Source organism: Bombina bombina, chromosome 5, assembly GCF_027579735.1.
Source record: "Bombina bombina isolate aBomBom1 chromosome 5, aBomBom1.pri, whole genome shotgun sequence".
Taxonomy (NCBI): Eukaryota; Metazoa; Chordata; class Amphibia; order Anura; family Bombinatoridae; genus Bombina; species Bombina bombina.
Genome location: NC_069503.1, coordinates 508,285,928 through 508,308,479, shown reverse-complemented (window position 1 = coordinate 508,308,479; position 22,552 = coordinate 508,285,928). Strand labels below are relative to the sequence as shown.

The 22,552-nt window shown below is 44.9% G+C and overlaps 1 protein-coding gene across 1 annotated transcript in view; it reads left to right on the top strand.

The window, feature by feature from the left end:
- Positions 1-8,986: 8,986 nt before the first annotated feature.
- Positions 8,987-22,552, top strand: part of LOC128661524 (M1-specific T cell receptor beta chain) — a 267,982-nt gene continuing 254,416 nt past the window's right edge. The window contains exons 1-2 of the mRNA XM_053715772.1: positions 8,987-9,041; positions 9,154-9,457. Of these exons, the coding sequence (XP_053571747.1) occupies positions 8,987-9,041; positions 9,154-9,457 (359 nt within the window). The remainder of the gene's footprint in view (positions 9,042-9,153; positions 9,458-22,552) is intronic.

The window sequence follows — 22,552 nt, the reverse complement described above, 5'->3', positions numbered from 1 at the left end:
CTTAGCAGGTATATTTCGTTTTTAGTGTTTATATTTATCCCTTAGCCTTTATTGGCGCTGTACATATTCTATCAAACCTGTTCTTTCCTTTGGGGGTTGGTTAGACCCTTTATTTGTACTCAGCACAAGGGATTATCTTAGCGCTTGGCTACCACTCCTTACTTTTCATAAAACTTAGTTTATAGCAGACACTGATGTGCTACAATATGACAGAGGCTCAAAAGTGTCCTACGGAGGGGTGCTGTAGAAGCTGTAGCCTTGATGTATGCTCTGGATTATTAAGACCACGTACAGCCCCACAGATCCACTCTATTAACATAGTAGCTGTATTTACAGGACTTCTCCAGACTGGCTCCCATCTTGTGGAACTCTCTGCCTCGCTCCACAAGACTCTCTTCTAGTTTTAAAAGCTTCAAGTGCTCCCTAAAGACTCTACTGTTCAGGGACGCATACAACCTACGCTAACCTTTCTTTATACCAGTTCCTCTCCTCCATTGCTATCCCCTGAACCCCCTTAGCATGTAAACCTAAGAGTCCAGCTGTTTGTTGATCACCTTCTCAAGAGCTGACTACAAAAGTGCATCTCTTGGCAGGGCCCTCTACCTATTTGATCCCTATAACTGTTTTTTTTGTACTCCACCTTTGTTAATAGCGCTGCTGCTGAATCTGTTGGCGCTCTACAAAAAAACGATAATAATAATAATAATAATAATATTTTTATCAGGTTTATCGTGAAACTTTATGGGAAGTTCCCCATAAATATATTTTTAATATATGAAGGTTGTAGACATTCAAAAGGTAAAATAAATACATTTAAAAAAATCAGGAGATAAAAAAGGAAATAAAGGATGCTTGAAGAGTGTGTTCTCATGCATTTGAGTCTCAAAACTCAAAATATTAGTGAAGTTTACATGGTGTTAAATAAATAAAATTACACAATAACCAGGTTTTCTGACTATATTTGGTATGTATCAAAAAATAAAATAAAAGTGATAATGGTAGTGGAGGGCCCTCTAGTGGGCCTGTAACAAAATTAAGGGTTTACCAACTTGAAGTCTGGAGTAATGCTAAATGTGTTGTTACAATGTTGCAAAGGGGAAGGAGGTGTCTGTTTTCTTACCTTTATAGGGTCCTGCAACAGTGAGATCAGCCTCTTTCGGTTTCCAGACTTCAAGGAGAAGGTTTCTGAAGTTGTCTGAAGGTTCTTGAAGTAAAACATGGAGAGATCCAGGAGAAAATCTGTGCCTCCCAAGCGTTACAGGGAGGTGGTGGAGATGGCTGCAAGAAAGAAAGGACCTGCAAGGCACAGACAGGAGCCGGAGTCAGAAGATGTGGTACCCCCCACACCCCAAAAATCCCCACCTGCTAGGAGTTTTAATAAAGGAAAGGGCAAGGCAGGGGGTAGCTCACGGCCTAAAGGTGCCGGAGGGAAGGCCCAGACCAGTGGGGTTCATAGGGTAGCCCCCAATCAAGGCCCGCAGGCAAGCGGGGAGGTGTCAGCGGTGGGGGGAACAGAGGGTGGCCAGGGGAATTTGTCTGGTCCGGTTGCCCCAGCGGATGCTGGGGCCAGCCTGGCCGGGCAGTTTGCGGCCTTGCCGCCGGCGGCCTTGGCGGCAGTTTTGGCCTGGGCCCAGTCCTTTGTCGGGGGGTTGCCCCATGGGGATCAGGGCCTTGGCGTGGCTGTCGCTGGGGCCGGCGGTGGTACAGGAGCAGGCCCACAGCACAGCCACATGGCAGAGTGCGCAGCGGAGTCTGGCCCTCCGGTTGGCGGTTCCCGCGAGATCTCCTCCGAGAGTTCTGAGGAGGAGGAGGATCGCGGTCGCCATTCGGAGGGAGGACGCGGGAGAGTGAGGAGTGCCTCGCGTGACCGGAGCCCCGAAGGTAACTTGGGGGGACTCCGGTTAGCGAGCAGGGTATCAGGAGGACAGGCAGGGAGCAGCGGGGCCCACTTACCTGGCATGGGGATGGCTGGGGGTCCGGATGCGGGCAGGAGAGCATGTGGCGCAGTTGGGTCCCACGTGGGTATGCATGTTGATGGCGCGCATGCGCGCATGGCGGTTGACCACGGTCCTCAGAGGGGCTCATCTGGTGTGGCAGGCGGAGCGGTGTGTTCAGTTGGGAGGCCTACAGTGCGGCCTAGCACGAGTGATCAGGTTGTGGCTACGGATAGAGGCAGTGTCGGACAGAGGCCTGTGGTTGTGGTGAATGAGAGGTGTGCATCGGTACGGAGTACAGGTATAGGGGACACATTGGGACAAGATCGCATGAGGGGTGGCATGAACCTAAGGTATGCAGGTGTGGATGCAATATCAGAGACCGAAGGGCCTGAGGGGCCATATGGTAGATGGGAGACTGGACGGAGATATGAACCACACATGGGGTGGGGACATGCGGGGATAACGCATGCCTATGAGGGAGTTTCTCAGTTTAGGGCTGGGGGATTTGTGAGACCGTGTGAGGCGACAAATGATGCGCAGTATGAGAGGGCGCAGATGCATAGAGGGGGCCAGTCTCATGGTGGTGTGAATGAGGATATGATCAGGAGAGCTGTGGAGGCAGCGTTGCATGCGAGAGAGGCTGCGAGGCCCCTGCCTGGGTTTAGTGGTCACGCCCGGGAGGGGGCGGCGCAGGAAGCGATTATCAGGGATGCTGTGGCTAATGTTCTGGGTATGTCTGCTGGGGGGAGTCAGGGGCAGGGGAGAGAGGGTGTTTCAACTGTTGCCCCTCTCACAGACCGGAGTACCCCCCAAGTTGTTCTGTCTCAACAGGTTCCATCAAGCACAGCAGAGATGGCAGCAAGCACGAGCAGCGCCATGGCAGTGGCAGGTACTAGTGGCATCCAGAGTGCTGCGGGTCCAGCGACTCCTTCGCCAGCAGGGATACCAGGCGAGGGTGAGTGCCACGCACCAGACATTATACACACTGACACGGTGTCTTCCACAAGTGGGTCAGGATCCGATAGCGGGGAGGATCTTGGGTTAGTGGGGAAGGGTCAGCGCAGGATGTTTAGGTGGATAAAGAAGATGGCGTCTGCTAGAGCGAAGGACAAGGCGGGCGCTACGTCCCAGTCACTTGAGCTACAGGGAACGCAAGCTTTGGGGGGCGCTGTTACGCCAGTGGGACCAGTGCCTCGCAAAGTGGCTGCACAGGGTGACACTTACCCGTGTTTGGTCCACTCGCTATATGGCCATTTGAAAGCGAAGGTCGTTAAAAAGATTCAAGAGGGAAAATACGTTAACGTATTCGAGCTCTCTCTGGACGCGTTTAGAGCCAAAGAAAGGGCGGCTGATGGCTCGGGCCCAAAGAAAGTACGTAGGCCGGAGACGTACAAGGAATGGCTTAAATGCTTCCGTGTACTGGCTGCGTGCTATGTCGACAGGTGGCCGCTGCAGGGGCATAACCTGTTTAAGTACCAGGATACCATAGAGGATATCCGTACGAGATTCAAGGAAGGCGCATGGCGTGAATACGACATGGCCTTTAGGAGAAAGATGGTAGGTAACCCTCTGCTGCATTTTGGAACACAGGATATGCACTTGTGGTCCAAATTAGGATTGGAAGGCAGTTCTCCCTCCCCAGTGGCGTCACGTCAGGCACCGCAGCGCCTAGGGGCGCGGCTGGGCAGGAAAGGGAGGGAGTGCTGGAAATACCAGGATAAGCAGTGTGACAGGGGGAGCAGCTGCTCCTTTCGTCACATCTGCAAGTTCTGTGCAGGGCCTCACCCAGGCGCCGATTGTGGAAAGCGAAAGGACCAGGGACAGCCCAGAATTACGCCTAAGGCGGGAGTTGCAGTCAAGGGCACCAACTCCGCTTAGGTTGAGGGCCATGCTGATATGGCTGGCGAACTACCCCGACACAGGGGCAGCTGAGCTGCTGAGGTCGGGGTTGGAAGGGGGTTTCCGGATACCGGTCATGGGTCGGGTTGAGGGTTCTTCAGTGCACAGGAACTTGAAAACGGCCTATGAATTCCCGCACGTGGTTAGGGAAAAGTTGGCAAAGGAGGTGGCGCTGGGCAGGGTATCGGGGCCATTCTCCACATGCCCGATGGCGGATCTGGTGATCTCCCCATTGGGTGTGGTACCCAAGAAAGAGGAAGGGAAGTTCAGGTTGATACATCACCTTTCTTTCCCAAAAGGGGCGTCAGTCAACGACGCTATTGACCCAGAGCTGAGTTCAGTGCACTATCAATCGTTCGATCGTGCGCTGGACGTGGTCAGGGCATGCGGTCCGGGGGCATTGCTGGCGAAGCTAGACATTGAGTCGGCTTTCCGCCTGCTGCCACTGCACCCTTCGGCTTTCAGACTAATGGGCATGAAGTTCGAAGGGGAATATTATGTGGACAGGTGTTTGCCGATGGGCTGCTCATTGTCCTGTTCCTTGTTTGAGTGTTTTAGTTCTTTCCTGCATTGGGTAGTGTACAAGGCGTCAAGTGGGGGAGCGGTGGCCCACTACTTGGACGATTTCTTGTTGGTAGGGAAAGCTGGTTCCACGGAGTGTGAACAGCTCATGGAGGTTATGCAGGATATGATGTCGCATTTTGGAGTGCCGCTCGCGGACGACAAAACGCAGGGGCCGTGTACATGCCTCACATTTCTAGGTATCGAAATAGATACAGTGCAGGCGGAATGTAGGCTGCCCATGGACAAGGTTGTCCGGATGCTTGGAGCGGTCCGAAGGATTAAGGGGTCCAGCAAGGTTGCGATAAAAGAGGTGCAGGCGCTGCTGGGCCTCCTGAATTTTGCGGGTAGGGTCATCCCGATGGGAAGAGCCTTTAACCGTCGATTGGAGGGACTTTTGAAGGGCCCTACCGGTCTAGCAAAATGGACGAGCATTACTGAGGATGTGAGGGAGGACCTGGAAATATGGGAAAAATTCCTAATGAATTTTAATGGTGTGTGCCTATGGAGGGGTAGGAAAGTACCCAACAAGGCAATAAACTTGTACACGGACGCAGCGGGGGGTTTCGGGTACGGTGCGTACCTGGACGGAGAATGGAGTGCGGCTCCATGGCCGAGGGGCTGGATAGATGCAGGTTTCACCAAAAACTTGACGCTGTTGGAGCTATTCCCGATAGTGGTTGCTGTGGAGATTTGGGGGGATAGACTGGCTAATAAATCGGTGGTGTTCTGGACGGACAACATGAGTGTGGTGTACGCCATTAACAGGCTGTCCGCGTCATCGCCAGCGGTTGTGTGTTGCTTGCGTCACTTGGTGTTGCGATGCTTGCAGTGCAATATACATTTTACCGCCAAACACGTCCCGGGAGTGCAGAACATTATTGCAGATGCACTCTCTCGATTTAAATGGGAGCAGTTTAGGGCAGCGGCACCCATGGCGGCAGAGGAGGGGTTAACATGCCCATCTTCTCTTTGGCAGCTGGTGAAGGTTGGATGAGCATCCTAGCTTTGGTGAAGGCATCCTTGGCGCCAAGGACATGGTCAACATATAAGAGTCACTGGGACTGCTGGGAGGCGTTCTGTCAACGCGGAGGTGTACAGGTACAAAGGGCTTCTAGGGTGCTGGTGTTGGAATGGTTGGCTTTACTACGGAAAGAAGGGGTCAGTAAGGCCGGCGCGAGTAGTAGGCTATCGGCTCTGGCCTTCTTTAACAAGGCGCTTGGCTTTGAGGACCACTCCGGAACCTTCCTAGTAAGGAAGGTGTTGAAGGGGTGGGGCAGGTTGGCCCCCCGTCAGAAAGATCGGAGAGAGCCCATTACACGGGAGAGATTGCAGGCGTTAGCGAATGGTGTGGCAAAGGTTTGCACATCCAAGTACGAGCAGCTTCTTTTCCGAACGGCATTTGCGTTGGCGTTTGCGGGAGCCCTCAGGGTGGGGGAGCTTGTGGCGTCTGCAAAGGAGAAAGGTCGAGGTGGAGTGCAGTTGGAGCATGTCCGTTTGACGGACGAGGGGCTCCTGTTGTTCATACCCAGGTCCAAGACGGACCAGGAGGGGGTGGGGGCATGGCTGCCCCTTGAACGTCAAGACTTTGAGGATTGCTGCCCAGTGGCATGCTTGGAGCAATACCTGAAGGTGAGGCCGGCGGGAGGGCAACTGCTCCTGATACATGAGGACGGTTCGGCCCTCTCGGTTTTTCAATTCCGCCAGGTATTGGCGAAGACGGCAAAGGAGGCCGGGTTGGATCCGGGCAGGATCGCCCCGCACTCGTTTAGAATAGGCGCGGCGACCAGCGCAGCGCAAAAGGGAGTTACGGTGGCGGAGATTAAGCGCTTGGGTAGATGGAAGTCGTCCCAGTACAAGACTTATATTAGACCTGATAAAGGACACTGCTAGAGCACAGACATGTGGGCGGGTCCATACTTCCAAAGGGGGTTTTTTGTGGGGGAGGGGACCCAGGTTGTGCAAGGGCAGTTTTTTCATGGTGGTGTTCTCTGTTTTATCAGGTGTTGTGAATGCGAAAGCACCTCCGGTTCGTGTATGGATGGTAGGCCATTCATACATCCACTGGGCTCATCTCAGGGCGTTACGATCGCCGGAAGGTCAGCAACTTGGATTCCCAACGTCCAAGGCAAGCTTTCGGTGGTTAGGGCGCAGGGGACTGTCGTGGGCTGATTTGCCTGCACTTTTACAGGAGGCACACAAAAGGTGGGGGCGGCCTAATGTTTTAGTGCTGCACCTCGGGGGAAATGACTTGGGGGCAATGCCCGCGCTGGATTTGATCAGAAGAATGACAGCGGATGTGCAATGGATGCACACTTGGTTGCAGGGTGTGACTTTGGGGTGGTCAAATGTAGTTGCTCGACTGCAATGGCGGCACATTGTCACACAGAGGGCTGCATATAATGTGCGCAAAAAGGTGAATAGGGAGATGGGAAGAGCGGTCACGGGCATTGGTGGTTTCGTGGTCAGGCACGAAAGCATAACGGCCGACAAAAGGGACCTATTTAGGCCTGATGGAGTCCACCTTACGGACGTAGGGTTGGATATGTTTCTAAGGGACATCAGGGGAGCCTTGTTGGGGATTATTCATTAAAGTTTGGGTTAAATTGTTGTATCTGCAATCTGTTGAAATTGTTATGTTTTTTATGGTTATGATTAGTTAAAGTGTGGTTTATTACTGGGTTCCTGTTGGTTGGTTTGGCGGCAAGAGTTCGCCTGGCTCTTGTGGCGGGTGGTCAATGCCCTGGGGAGCGGGCACAAGGAGAGAAGAGTGACGGTCCGGGGAAAAGGGAGGGGTTATGCCTGCCAGGCGCCGGCCTGGGGGTCCTCTCCCTCGCAATTGGACCGAAGACCTCTGAACATCACAGCTCTCTCTGAGTGCCATGGGGCGTGACAGCCGGGTGTCACGCTGCAGGTATCGAAAGGGGCCTTGACCATCTGCTAATAGGGGCTAGGTTAGGGTGAGATGCCGCCAACGTTGAGGATTACGAACTTGTTGCCAAGTTTCGTTGATAGGTTGATCAAGTGCCTAAGGGTAATTGGAATGACTCTTAGGCACAAGTTAAAGCGTTTATTTAATAAACGTGAACCGTGACCGGTTCTTTCTCCCAAACAAATGGTGTTGTGTCTTATTTACTAGATAAGGGTATTAGTCAGTAAGAAGGACGGAATAGATGGTTTAAACCTTATGGTAGTGGAGGGCCCTCTAGTGGGCCTGTAACAAAATTAAGAGTCTGGAGTAATGCTAAATGTGTTGTTACAATGTTGCAAAGGGGAAGGAGGTGTCTGTTTTCTTACCTTTATAGGGTCCTGCAACAGTGAGATCAGCCTCTTTCGGTTTCCAGACTTCAAGGAGAAGGTTTCCCCGCCCACCCGTCCCTGGAAGAAGAAATTGGCGGCTACGATGCGGCTGTTAGGGTGAGTTTGGCTCGGCAGGGGTGGGTTTAATTGAGCTAGCCTTCAGTAAGACCGAGCCTTTAATGTAGCTAGCCACCCCTGAAGTTGAGTTGTACGATTCGGCTGACAGGGGGTGCCTTACTGGGCTGGTTGGATATGCCTCAACAGGCGGGTGGTCAATGCCCTGGGGAGCGGGCACAAGGAGAGAAGAGTGACGGTCCGGGGAAAAGGGAGGGGTTATGCCTGCCAGGCGCCGGCCTGGGGGTCCTCTCCCTCGCAATTGGACCGAAGACCTCTGAACATCACAGCTCTCTCTGAGTGCCATGGGGCGTGACAGCCGGGTGTCACGCTGCAGGTATCGAAAGGGGCCTTGACCATCTGCTAATAGGGGCTAGGTTAGGGTGAGATGCCGCCAACGTTGAGGATTACGAACTTGTTGCCAAGTTTCGTTGATAGGTTGATCAAGTGCCTAAGGGTAATTGGAATGACTCTTAGGCACAAGTTAAAGCGTTTATTTAATAAACGTGAACCGTGACCGGTTCTTTCTCCCAAACAAATGGTGTTGTGTCTTATTTACTAGATAAGGGTATTAGTCAGTAAGAAGGACGGAATAGATGGTTTAAACCTTATGAATTAGAATATATCCCAATGTGTGTGTATTCATACATATTTTTCTGTACAAAATATTTGCTTATTATTATTTTACACTAATTAAAGTGCATTCAAACTCATGCACATGGAATGAAGGAACATATTTTATTTGTTTTGCTTGCTATCTTGAACTGAAACAAATCTCAACCTATTTAAATACTGCATGTTAAGCAATCTTTATTGCCTTATAATGATTCCTTCTTTTTAGTATTTAGAAAACTCTACAGAATGAGTGAATATGTTCTTCTTAAAACTAAGAAAAGAAAAAAATATATTTGTTTTCTTCTTTTATGTAAAGTTCCGTTTATTTCTATTAGCATTGACAGACTCTAATCTTGTGGCTTTATAATGTGTTTGTCACAGGTGCTTAGTTCCATGTGGTTAACAATAGTGGTCTTCGAGTAACAGATATTTATACAAAAAAAAAAAAAGATAAAACAAAAGAAAAAAAACAACAGCTTGAGTCTAGGTTGTGCAAAGCGCCCCACACACTGGGTATTGTTTTGCAATAATAACACAACATAGCTGCATTGTGAATATACATGGAGTCAGCCAATATTTTCATTTACTCTTTATGTCTCTATTTGCCATGGATAGGTAAGTAAATATATAATTATTAAATGCTAGCAATGCTAGTAAGAATTAAGCTGTTATTAAATTGTGTTTAACTTGTTGTTTCCAAATTCTTTGTCCATATGTCTACATACAGTTTCATGCCAAGAATTGACACTTCGTCAGTTTCCAGAATCTGTAACCAGACCGGTGGGGAAAACAGCTAAATTTTTATGTGAGGTGGATGGATTGTCTATAATCAATCAAGGTCTGCACTGGTACCTCCAGGACAGCAACCACAATATAAAGTGGCTACTGTTCTACAAACCGACACAGATTGAGATACCAGGTGAATACAAGAACAGAATGTCACTGGGCATCAATGGAGATAAATTATGCACCCTGAGTATAACCAACATTCAGGCTACAGATGATGGAATTTATTTCTGTGCCGCTTGGCACACCACCACCATGACATAGCTTCATAGGGAATTCATACATTATCAGTCTAATAGGAGCATTCAAAGCATCTTTGATACTTTTACGTCACAGAACTTTCTAAAAACTAAAAATGATATAAACCTGTTTTCTTTGTATTGATCATAAATGAAAATGACTGTAATTTTTAATTTATTAAATTAGCTAAAATAATAGAAATAATGTGCAGAGTTTTCAAAACCTTGTATCTTTCTGTTTTGTGTAATCTCTTAATTTATCATTCCCTGGTAACAATACCTACACAATCAAAAATGTCCAAGTCCCTGATTATAGGTTCTAGAGTGTAGACAATGGCCTCTATTTATCATAGTTTGGCGGACCTGATCCGACAGTGCGGATCAGGTCCGCCAGACCTCGCTGAATATGGCGCGCAATACGCTCGTCGTATTCAGCATTGCACCAGCAGCTCACAAGAGCTGCTGGTGCAACGCCGCCCCCTGCAGACTCGCGGCCAATGGGCTGCTAGCAGGGGGGTGTCAATCAACCCAATCGTACTCGATCGGGTTGAAACACGGGGCATCAAGCTCCATTCGGAGCTTGATAGATAGACCCCCAAAGGCTGTGCTTACTGTGTAAAGTTATATTACATCCATAGCCTTAGCCTTATCCCTAACCCTAGCCATAGCTCTAATTCATTAGTTTTAAAAGTCTGAGACTTGGCCTCCCCAGGGGGGCGTTAGAGCACATAAGGTGAGGCACAGGAGCAGTGACACTTCACACTATCATGGAAACCACAAGCAACTTTGGAAAAACATAGCACAATTTTTAAGTGCAGGCAATTAGACTTTTCGTGGTGGAATAAGGTAAAGGGTAGAATGTAGTTAGAATAAAGGCACTGAGGTTGAAATAGCTTGGAGACTGCATTAAGTTTGTTGTCTTGATCAGTAACTTGCCCGTACCTTAGACATAGACCTAGCCCTAACTATTAGAAGAAAAAAATACAGATCTTTAACATGTGGAGGTCATGGGCAATGAGACTTCAGTATGGTCAAGATCTCAGTATAAGTGAAAACAAAAAACATAGCAATTCACTTCCCATCATGCTATTATGTTACATTTAGGGCCAGATTATGAGTGTAGCGCAAATGTTAGTGCGCAAGGAATACAGGGTTTATTGCAGGGTTTGCTGGCTTACCGCTGGTATTAAGAGTTGAAAGTAAGTGCAATCATGATTTACTCTAGAATGATTACAGCAACTTTCGAGCTCTGGTAAACTGTTTCACAAACTAAAAAGTAGCACGAAACACAACAAAAATACATTACAAAGTACAGTTACACTAATAATAATGCTAATTAATAAAAAATAATCACAAAAATATTGCACGCAAAAGTTAGAAGCGCTCAAAGATATGAGGTCACAGGTGTTAGAAAAAAAAGGCAGGCAAAGGGCTTTAACATTGAGATAAATACATATACATGTCTAAATATGTATTTGTATGTATAAATATATGTCTTTATATGTGTACATATTTATTTATGTATTTATATGTCTATATATGTATTTACAGTCATATATATACACATTTAAATGCATACAGTTGTGCTCATAAGTTTACATACCCTGGCAGAATTTATGATTTCTTGGCCATTTTTCAGAGAATATGAATGATAACACAAAAACTTTTCTTTCACTCATGATTAGTGTTTGGCTGAAGCCATTTATTATCAATCAACTGTGTTTACTCTTTTTAAATCATAATGACAACAGAAACTACCCAAATGACCCTGATCAAAAGTTTACATACCCTGGTGATTTTGGCCTGATAACATGCACACAAGTTGACATAAAAGGGTTTGAATGGCTATTAAAGGTAAGCATCCTCACCTATGATCTGTTTGCTTGTAATTCGTGTGTGTATAAAAGGTCAATGAGTTTCTGGACTCCAGATAGACCCTTGCATCTTTCATCCAGTGCTGCACTGATGATTCTGGATTCTGAGTCATGGGGTAAGCAAAAGAATTTTCAAATGATCTGCGGGAAAAGGTAGTTGAACTGTACAAAACAGGAAAGGGATATTAAAAGATATCCAAGGAATTGAGAATGCAAATCAGCAGTGTTCAAACTCTAATCAATTCAACCATCTCCTATTTTTAAAAATATGTTTCCTATAGCGGATTCTATTAAGGAGTCATGGCAGACGGTTCCTAAGGTAGAAGGAGCGGTCTCCACTTTGGCCAAGAGGACTACTATTCCCATAGAGGATAGTTGTTCTTTTAAAGATCCAATGGATAAAAAATTGGAGGCATTACTAAAAAAGATGTATGTCCACCAGGGTCTACAATGGAAACCTGTGGTGTGTATCACCACTGTTACCAGTGCTGAGGCTTACTGGTTTGATGCATTTTGTCTGAATCTCTTCAGATGGATAACCCTCTTGATGAGATCCAGGACAGGATTAAAGCTCTCAAGTTAGCCAATTCCTTCATTACAGATGCTTCCTTACAGGTTATTAAACTGGGAGCCAAAACTTCTGATTTTATGGTCCTAGCCCAGAGGGCCTTGTGGTTGAAGTCCTGGTGTGCAAATGTTTCATCTAAATCTAAGATCATGACTATTCCTTACAAGGGTAAGACCTTATTTGGACCTGGTTTGGCGGAAATTATCTCAGATATTACTGGAGGGAATGGTTCTTTTCTTCCTCAAGATAAAAAGAATAAGCAGAAGGGACGTTCCTTTTGTAACTTTAAAGGCAAGTCTTCCTCCCCTTCCTCCAAGCAAGATCAAGCCAAGCCTTCCTGGAAGCCCAACCAGTCCTGGAATAAGGGAAAGCAATCTAAAAAGCCTTCAGCTGATTCCAAGTCAGCATGAAGGGTTGCCTCCGGATCCGGGAGCGGATCTTGTAGGGGGCAGACTCTCTCTTTTTTCCCAGGCTTGGATAAGAGATGTACCGGATCCCTGGGAGGTGGACATTGTCTCCCAGGGATACAAAATAGACTTCAAATATTTTCCTCCCAGAGGCAGGTTTCTCCTCTCCAGATTATCTGTAGACCAGATAAAAAGAGAGGCATTCTTACTTTCCTTTCAGGAAAGGGGTCTGGGATTTTACTTGAATCTGTTCGTAGTTCCCAAAAAGGAGGGATCTTTTCGACCAATCCTAGATCAAAAATGTTTAAACAAGTTTCTCAGAATGCCATCCTTCAATATGGAGACTATACGCTCCATTCTTCCCTTGGTACAGAGAGGGTCAGTTCATGACAACCATAGACCTAAAGGATTCATACCTTCATGTTCCCATTCACAGGGACCATCACAAGTTTCTGAGATTCACCTTTTTGTACAATCATTTCCAGTTCGTGGCCCTTCTATTCGGCCTTGCCATAGCTCCCAGAATTTTTTCAAAGGATCTGGGGGCTCTTTTAGCTGTGCTTCGATCTTGGGGCATTGCATTGGCACCTTATCTGGATGACATTCTGGTTCAGGCGCCATCTTTTCAACAAGCAGTATCTCATACGGAGATCTTGTTGTCTTTTTTTAGATCCCACGGATGGAAGGTGAATCGGGAAAAAAGTTCTCTGGTTCCAGCTACAAGGATCATAATTTTGGGGACCATAATAGACTCCCTGTTAATGAAGAATTTTCTGACGGAGGTCAGAAAAAGAAAGATTTTTGACTTGTCTTGCCCTTCAGTCCTCTCCACGGCTGTCAGGGGCTCAATGTATGGAGGTAATCCATCTGATGGTGGCTTCCATGGACATCATTCCATTTGCTCAGTTCCATCTCAGACCTCTGCAGTTATGCATGCTCAGACAATGGAACGGGGACTATACGGACCTGTCTCTGTGTGTAGATCTAGATCAGGTGTCAATAGACTCTCTTCTATGGTGGCTTCCCAGGATCAGCTCTCCCAGGGTACTTGCTTCCGCAGACCCTCCTGGGTGATTGTGACCACAGATGCCAGCCTTCTAGGTTGGGGACCAGTATGGGGCTCATTGAAGGCTCAGGGCTTATGGACCCAGGAGGAGTCAGTCCTACCCATAAACATTTTGGAGCTGAGAGCAATCTTCAATGCTCTTCTGGCCTGGCCTCAGTTAGCCTTAGCCCGGTTTATCAGATTCCAGTCGGACAACATAACCTCGGTGGCCTACATCAACCACCAGGGGGAACTCAGAGTTCCTTGGCCATGACAGAGGTGGCCCAAATTATTCAGTGTGCGGAGACCCACAACTGCTGTCTTTCTGCAATTCACATCCCAGGAGTGGACAATTGGGAAGCAGATTTTCTGAGCAGACAGACTTTTCATCCCGGGGAGTGGGAACTTCATTCGGATATGTTTTTCAGCTTTGCCCTCAAGTGGGGGCAGCCGGAGTTGGATCTCATGGCTTCTCGTCAGAATGCCAAACTTCCGAGATACGACTCAAGGTCAAGAGATCCACGGGCATTTCTGATCGATGCTCCGGCAGTTCCTTGGAACTTCAGTCTAGCATACCTGTTTCCTCCGTTGCTCTACTTCCAAGAGTCCAAGAGTATGCAGACCTAGTGGAAATGTCATCCTTTCCACCTTGGAGACTGTCTCTGAGGAAGGACCTTCTACTTCAGGGTGCCTTCCTTCATCCAAATCTAATTTTCTCTGAAACTGACTGCTTGGAGATTGAACGCTTAGTTTTATCTAAGCGTGGATTTTCAGAGTCAGTCATTGAGACCTTGATTCAGATTCGCAGGATTTACCATAAGATCTGGCGTAAATACTTGTATTGGTGTGAATCCAAAGGATACTCTTGGAGTAGAGTAAGGATTCCTAGGATTTTGTCCTTTCTCCAGGTTAGTCAGGAGAAGGGTTTGTCGGCAAGTACTCTAAAGGGTCAGATTTCGGCATTGTCTATTTTGTTACATAAACGCTTGGCGGATGTGCCAGATCGTTTTGTCAGGCCTTGGTTAGAATTCGGCCTTACACTACAATTAAATAAATTACATAAATTAAATACAATTACCTAAATTACAAAAAAACACACTAAATTACACAAAATAAAAAATAAATTATAAGATATTTAAACTAATTACACCTAATCTAATAGCCCTATCAAAATAAAAAAGCCCCCCCAAAATAAAAAAAAAACCTAGCCTAAACTAAATTACCAATAGCCCTTAAAAGGGCCTTTTGCAGGGCATTGCCTCAAAGAAATCAGCTCTTTTACCTGTAAAAAAAAATACAAACAACCCCCCAACAGTAAAACCCACCACCTACACAACCAACCCCCCAAATAAAAACATAACTAAAAAAACCTAAGCTCCCCATTGCCCTGAAAAGGGCATTTGGATGGGCATTGTCCTTAAAAGGGCATTTAGCTCTTTTTCAATTGCCCAAACCTTAATCTAAAACTAAAAACCACCCAATAAACCCTTAAAAAAACCTAACACTAACCCCTGAAGATCCACTTACAGTTTTGAAAAGCCGACATCCATCCTCAACGAAGCCAGAAGAAGTCCTCAGTGAAGCGGCAAGAAGTCCTCAACGAAGCCGGGAGAAGTCTTCATCCAAGCCGACAGAAGTGGTCCTCCAGACGGGCAGAAGTCTTCATCCAGACGGCATCTTCTATCTTCATCCATCCGCAGCGGAACGGCTCCATCTTCAAGACATCCGGCGCGGAGCATCCTCTTCTTTCGACGTCTTCTTCCCGAATGAATGTTCCTTTAAATGACGTCATCCAAGATGGCGTCCCTTGAATTCCGATTGGCCTTTTAAGGGTTTTTGGTTGTTTAGGCTAGGGGTTTTTTTTTTTATTTTGGGGAGGCTTTTTTATTTTGATAAGGCTATTAGATTAGGTGTAATTAGTTTAAATATCTTATAATTAATTTTTTTATTTTGTGTAATTTAGTGGTTTTTTTTGTAATTTAGGTAATTGTATTTAATTTAGGTAATTTATTTAATTGTAGTGTAATGTTAGGTGTTAGTGTAACTCAGGTTAGGTTTTAGGGGTTAATATGTTTATTATAGTGGCGGCGATGTCCGGAGCGTCAGATTAGGGGTTAATAATTTTATTTTAGTGTTTGCGATGCAGGAGGGCCTAGGTTTAGGGGTTAATAGGTAGTTTATGGGTGTTAGTGTACTTTTTAGCACTTTAGTTATGAGTTTTATGCTACAGCTTTGTAACGTAAAACTCATAACTACAGACTTTAGATTGCGTTACGAATCTTGAGGGATAGGCTGTACCGCTCACTTTTTGGCCTCCCAGAAAAAGCTTGTAATATCGGCGCTATAGATGTCCCATTGAAAAAAGACTTTACGCAAATTGCGTAAGTTAATTTGCGTTAAGGCCAAAAAAGTGTGCGGTACAGCTGTAGTGAAAAAGCAGCGTTATAACTCATAACACTGCTTTTTTACTCATAACGCAAAACTCATAATCTATCCGTTTATTATTAAAGGCACATTCTGGTCAAAATGTAAAAGCACATAGATGAATTACATTGGTGAATAGAAACATATTTGCAATATATGTATTGGCAAAAATACTTCTAGTAAAAGTTATCACTGTTTTAGTGTCAACATTTTTCTCTACACAGGCATGTGAAGCATAACTGGATAATCTCAGTACACCAGCATTCCAATTGGAATTGGAATTATTCCAATTGGAATAATTCTGCAAGCAAAGTTTAACTTTTTTCACTGGCAGACAAAGATCCACATAGTATGACCCACCAACATAGCATCCCAACAGATGCTGTGATGTGGGGTGAACCGGCAGCAACCGGAAAGCAGCCTCTATATAAAGTTTTGCCAACAATGCAGACTGACCAGCCTCCCTAACCAATTCAACAGCTTGGTCAAAAGATGCATATTTGACCGAAAACAATTCCTCCAGAATGCCATCATTTACTGATCCCTCTTTTGGGAAAGATAAATGATGGATCATCGGAAACTTTCCCGGATCCCATTTGGGAACCACCCCCAATGTCGAAATACTCAAATCGGTCAGAGGAGGATCCAAAAAAGGCCCGCAATGTGTCCCAAGGATACCTCTTAGTAAAGCTTTTCACGCACCACCTCAGACCATTCCCGAGCCAACTTCAAATTACCCCAAAATCACCCACTCCCCCCTTGTGAAGGGATTGTAAAAACGAACTGGAAGCCATGCAACAACAATGCTGCCTTCTTCCGACAACCCCTTCTCCTAGCATACTTGACGAGTCAAGGCTCCATTAGGCTTACCCTCACTGGAATTGCCCCCTTTGTCAGGCGTGTCTACACTTCCCACCGGCTTGCCATTACTGAAGCCTCCACACAACAAACACTTGTGTCTGAATTTGCCCGAGGCCCCCCACTTACAGAACTTTTCAGTGAAGGCAAAACAAAATCCCTTTTTGAATTACGTCAATGACCCTACAGAGGATTGGCCGCCGACCCCCGACCGAAAAGGCTGTGTAGCTCACAGAGGAGTCATGATCTTAAGCCACAGCCCCATGTCTCGGTCATCCCAATTCATGTCAGGTTTCACTGACAAACACTGCCTAAACTGTTCATCAAATGCCCACAAGCCATTCCCTTATATGTTCTCTGGGAAGTTGCTATCTCGTTGAGATAGCAGAAAAGTGCCACACCCTGCTCAGGAAACCTCCCCGCTAAGACACTCTCCTAGATAACATAAACGCCTGAAACCAATTGGTGAAAGTTTTAGGCAATTTTCTATAGCGCTTCTTACTCTCTTCCTCCTCTAGTTTAACCATATCCTTTTTGGAATCCTCAGGAATCTCTAAAGATTGATCAAGCAGCAATAGGGAGAATAACTCAATAAACTCCCTCTTACATATCTTTTACCTCACCTCAGCCATCAGGTGCATGCCCAATGGGCCAACAGAACAAAGGCAGGACCGTGACATGCCCCCTTGAGTTCCGACCCCCCGACCATCTTACTACCACTGCTGACGTCTCCCCAAACCACCATCCCCTTGTGGAGCCACAGGTTATTCCTAGGCTCCTTGTTGCCCACAGGCAATTCAACACGCACATCAGCCCCTCCTAAAACAGGATAAACTGCCCTCCAACTGAATGGACCCATGCCCTCACCTTCGAACTCCCGCAAACCTGCCGCCAACTTCCCTAACACAGACTCACTTCCAGACTCACAAGCACACCCTAAGGCAGACTAACCCCCACAACATTTTGTAACCCCTTCTCACCTGTCTAATTGTCCACCGTCTGCTGACCACCACCCGTGAAGTCATCTGCTGTCAACTGGAGCCCACTCCATTGTGGCTCCGTATTCCCCCCTTCAAAACTCCTGACAGTCTCAATGCTTCCCGCCATCTGTGGCTGTTCCTGCTGCCGTAAATTATTCTGTAAAATAGGGACACGTAAAACCATATCCAGGGGAAGAAAACTTCTTCCCCCCTGTCTCCCCCTATTCAGTTTGGAACCTCCAGCCATAACACCTCCTCTCCCCCTCTTAGGAGCCATTACACCAGAACCCCCAGACCAGGCAACTTTAGATCCTGCTCTCCTACGTGAACTACCCCTCCCTTCCCTGCACATTCCCCAAGCGGTCCATCACACCCCTTGTTACCCCTAGCGGTAGTAGTAGGTACCCTGGCCCCACTATAACTCTAATCCAACTCCCCATCCCAGGTCATACCCACATCCCTCGGCTGGCTGACATAAGCAGGCCTGACCCCCTGGGGTAAGCTGTCATCAGGCTCCAGGTAAATGGACTTCATCCATGAACCATGCAGGCCAAAAGAGTCAATTTCCAGTCCATCACCATCCTCCGTCGCAGTGGATGGGCCAGATCGGTCCCCTGGCTATACTGCTAACTCCTACCTCTGCAAAAGACAAACTTGCACATGAAATACCCACCATTCCACCTCTCACAACTCTGGAAAGGCTAGAAACCCCAGCTGTATCCTCAAAGGTCACCAACCTACCCAGGAAAGAGGCCCTACCTGAACCCCCCTAACGTGACCCCTAGTCCCCACACTCTGAGCCCCAGGGGAAGGATACAAGGCAGAGAGGAAGAATGATGACTTTTCCTTTTCCATGGCTGCTGACTTCTCAGCAATTCCGGAAACCTACAAAGCAGCAGACATATTATCTGGTACATCGCACAGTCTGGGCCAAAGGCTAACGATAATGCCAACAACCTTTATGCATTTCTCCCAGTCTCTAGCTGGGCCCATTTAAGAGGATAAAGGTTAGATGTATATAGACACTTCAATTCTTCTATATAAAGACCTTTCCAAAATACACCCCCCATTGGGTATTTGTAGTGAATAAGTTGCAACAAACATGGGGTTTGTACGTACCATACAATATGATTGGGTATCGTCATACAAAATAAAAAACGATTACCCAATTGTAGAAAATTATGCAGTGCATTTACCATAGGTAATAGTCTGTTCTTACTAATCAGGATTAATGTAAGTATACATCTTACCTGACTCTAGAGACCTTATTCCTAGTGCTCTCACTAATGCAAAATCATACAATAATAGTATAACTCTTAATATATACGTATATCAAAAAACGTAATATTACCCTATTCTTAAACCTCATTGTGCTATATTATATACTTGATAACACAAAAGAATTATCCTAGAAACATTTCCTAAACTTGCAACCATCATAATTTTAAAAATTCATAAAAATCCATAAAAACATTCATAAAAAATATTCATAAAAAACATATACAAAACATATAAAAACACTCTGATCATGATGTGTGTTGCAATATCAGTATCTATATTTATACCTCCTGGATACAAGCACTTTAATTTATATATCCAAAATGTTTCTAACTTCCTTAATTCCAGTAATATGTTCTGTTTAGTCGGTGGAACCCAATCTATAACTTGTATAATTAATAAAACAGGATTACCATTGTGATATTCCAGAAAATGTTTAGAGCCCTACGTCTAATCTTTAGTTAGTTAGTTTAACATATATTAGGTCACACCTACATTCTAACAAATACACCACAAATGTGGAATCCCAATTGCTCTTAATGGTAATGTTGAATGTTTCTGAAACGTCTGAATTAAAAAAACTAGAGGACCGATTAATAAAACATTTTAAGGTAACCTTCCAATTAGTTAGCCAGTTTTCTTGTCGATTTATCTGGTTTCTTCGGTTCCCCTTTTAAACCTCAGTTTACTTTGAGCCAAAATATTTTTTGGGCTTCTTCCTTTCTAAAAATAATCTGTGGATTATTGCCTATACATGGCCCTAAGAGAAGATCTGCTTTGTGTATTAGTCAATGTTTTTTTTAGGATATTCTTTAGTGTACCTGCTCTCTCATTATAAGTTGTTATAAACCTAATTGGCTGTGCACTTTCTCCTAGATCATTAATAGACTTATTAGTCACCAATGTTTACTATATTTTGTGTTCTGTCTATTTGTATAGATTCATTTATTTCTATCATATAAACGGGCTTTGTCCCTGGCTTCCTTTAACATTTTCACTTCATACCCTTTATCAAAAAATGTACCTTCTAAAATATCAGCTTTTTCGGCAAAGTCATAGCGGTGTGTGCAATTTCTTCTCAGTCTCAAATATTGGCTATAAGAAAGTTTGTATTTATTTTAACTAGGTAGACTAGTTAGTAAATAGTTATTAACTATTTAATAACTACCTAGTTAAAATAAATACAAACTTACCTGTGAAATAAAACCTAACCTGCCTTACACTAAAACCTAACATTATCAAAAATAAAAAAACTACCATTACAAAAAATAAAAAAAACCTACCATTACAAAAACAAAACAAAAACGAAATTATCAAAAAAATAAGAATAGTCATATTCTAATAGCCTTAAAAAAACACCCCCCTAAAAAAAAAAAACCTACTCTAGAATAAACTACCAAGAGCCCTTAAAAGGGCCTTTTGGGGGGCCATTAAAAGGGACTTTTGTAGGGCATTGCCCTGAGATAACCAGCTCTTTTAATTTAAAACAAAAAAAAACCTACAAATATACATTACACAAAATAACAAAAAGTATCAAAAATAAAAAAGAATTACACCTAATCTAATAGCCCTATCAAAATAAAAAAGCCCCCCCAAAATAAAAAAAACCTAGCCTACAATAAACTACCAATGGCCCTTAAAAGTTCCTTGCATTCCTATTGGCTGAAAGATTTGAATCAGCCAATAGGAATTAGGGCTGCTAAAATCCTATTGGCTATTCAAATCAGCCAATAGGATTTAAGCAGCTCTCATTCTACTGTCCAATAGGATTGAGCTCGCATTCTATTGGCTGATTGGAATAGCCAATAGAATGCAAGCTCAATCCTACTGGCTGATCGGATCAGCCAATAGAATGAAAGATCAATCCTATTGATCCTCCGCGCCGGATGTCTTGAAGATGGACCTGCTCTGCGCCGGATGGATGAAGATAGAAGATGCCATCTGGATGAAGACTTCTGCCCGCTTGGATAAAGACTTCTGCCAGCTTTGATGAGGACTTCTGCCCGCTTGGATAAAGAAATTTGCTGCCTAGATGAGGATAGATGTCCGGTCTTTGAAAACTGGATTGTCGGGGGTTAGTGGGTTTTATTTTTAGCTTAGGGTTTGGGCACCGTAAAAGAGCTAAATGCCCATTTAAGAGCAATGCCCATACAAATGCCCTTTTCAGGGCAATGGTTAGCTTAGGTTTATTTAGATAGAATTTTATTTGGGGGGTTGGTTGTGTGGGTAATGTGTTTTACTGTTGGGGGGTTGTTTGTATTTTTTTTTACAGGTAAAAGATCTGATTTCTTTGGGGCAATACGAAAAAAGAGAGTCCCAACTAGTCTTTAGAAAATGCCCCGCTGTGATTTTCAACCGGAAAACACACTTTCTTATATTACCCTCTGGAATATATCAAGATATTTATTAAGTCTCAATATTCATATGCGCATATCTGTATTCAATTATAGTATTATAGTATACATATTGTCATCGGGTTTCCCTTAATTAAACCAATGCCTGGCTAGTATATCCAGCGTGTTGTCTTGCAAACTGTCTGTCTTAGAGTAATCAGAATCCTTCCTAGATAATAAGTCAAGAACAGCTGCCCGATAGTCACTGAAGCAAAGTCTATAAACATACAGCCTCTTCTTTATGACATCACTTATTGTGTCACACACTTTGATAATTAATCTTACAATACTTCCCAGTTACACACGATGTAATGGAATTAATAACTTTTCTCACCAGCTATGGATAGCGTGCTCTCCCAGGCTCCAGCCTGTCCACCACCACGGAACGAGTGCTCCACTAGCCGGGCTACTCCTTCGACAGTAGTTCTTGTCTCGAGTATCGTCCGGTTATCAAATAGGGACGATATAGTGACGTATCCAACGTGTCACTCTCACTTCTAATTAAATGGTTACTCGGCAAGATGACGTATCCTGTCTGTCATTTGTCGATAAGCAATGTGGGCGTATTGAAAGGATCCAATGACCATCCAAGGGTCTTTCTCCGTATACAATGTCCCGTTGGCTTGTTGAAAAACTTTAAACAGTGTGAACATTTGCCTCCAATGGTTACTCGGCAAGATAGCGTATCCTGTCTGTCATTTGTCGATATGCAATGTGGGCGTATTGAAAGAATCCAATGACCATCCAGGGGTCTTTCTTAGCATACAGTGCCCCGTTAACTTGTTGAAAAACTTAAACGGTGTGAACACTTGCCTCAATAAAAAATATATATGTATATAGAAGGACTCCACTGAACACGCACAGGCAGAGGTTAAAGGCGTTCCATACTTTAAAAAAGAAAAAAAATATATATATATCTGAAGAGGGCAAACTTGCTTCCTCCTCACAGATGGTAACTCCGGTGGGCTTTGCAGACGGTGCTGGCTTGTGGTAATAGTTACAGTCCAAACGAAAAGGAAACATGCCAAGCACCCGAAAAATAGTATAAAAATGCACTCTATTGGTATTCCATCATTAAAAATTAGTACAAAAAAGAGAGAGAATGTGGGGGAACCCCCAAGAAAAGCAGACTAACGCGTTTCGGCGAGGAGAGCCGTACTCATAGTCCATAAAACAGCTAATGTCACACTGGTTTAAATACCCAGTGTTCTATTGCAATTGGTTGGTCAGTCAATTGAAATTTAACGGTACATCGCCTTTAATAGCTAAAGCGC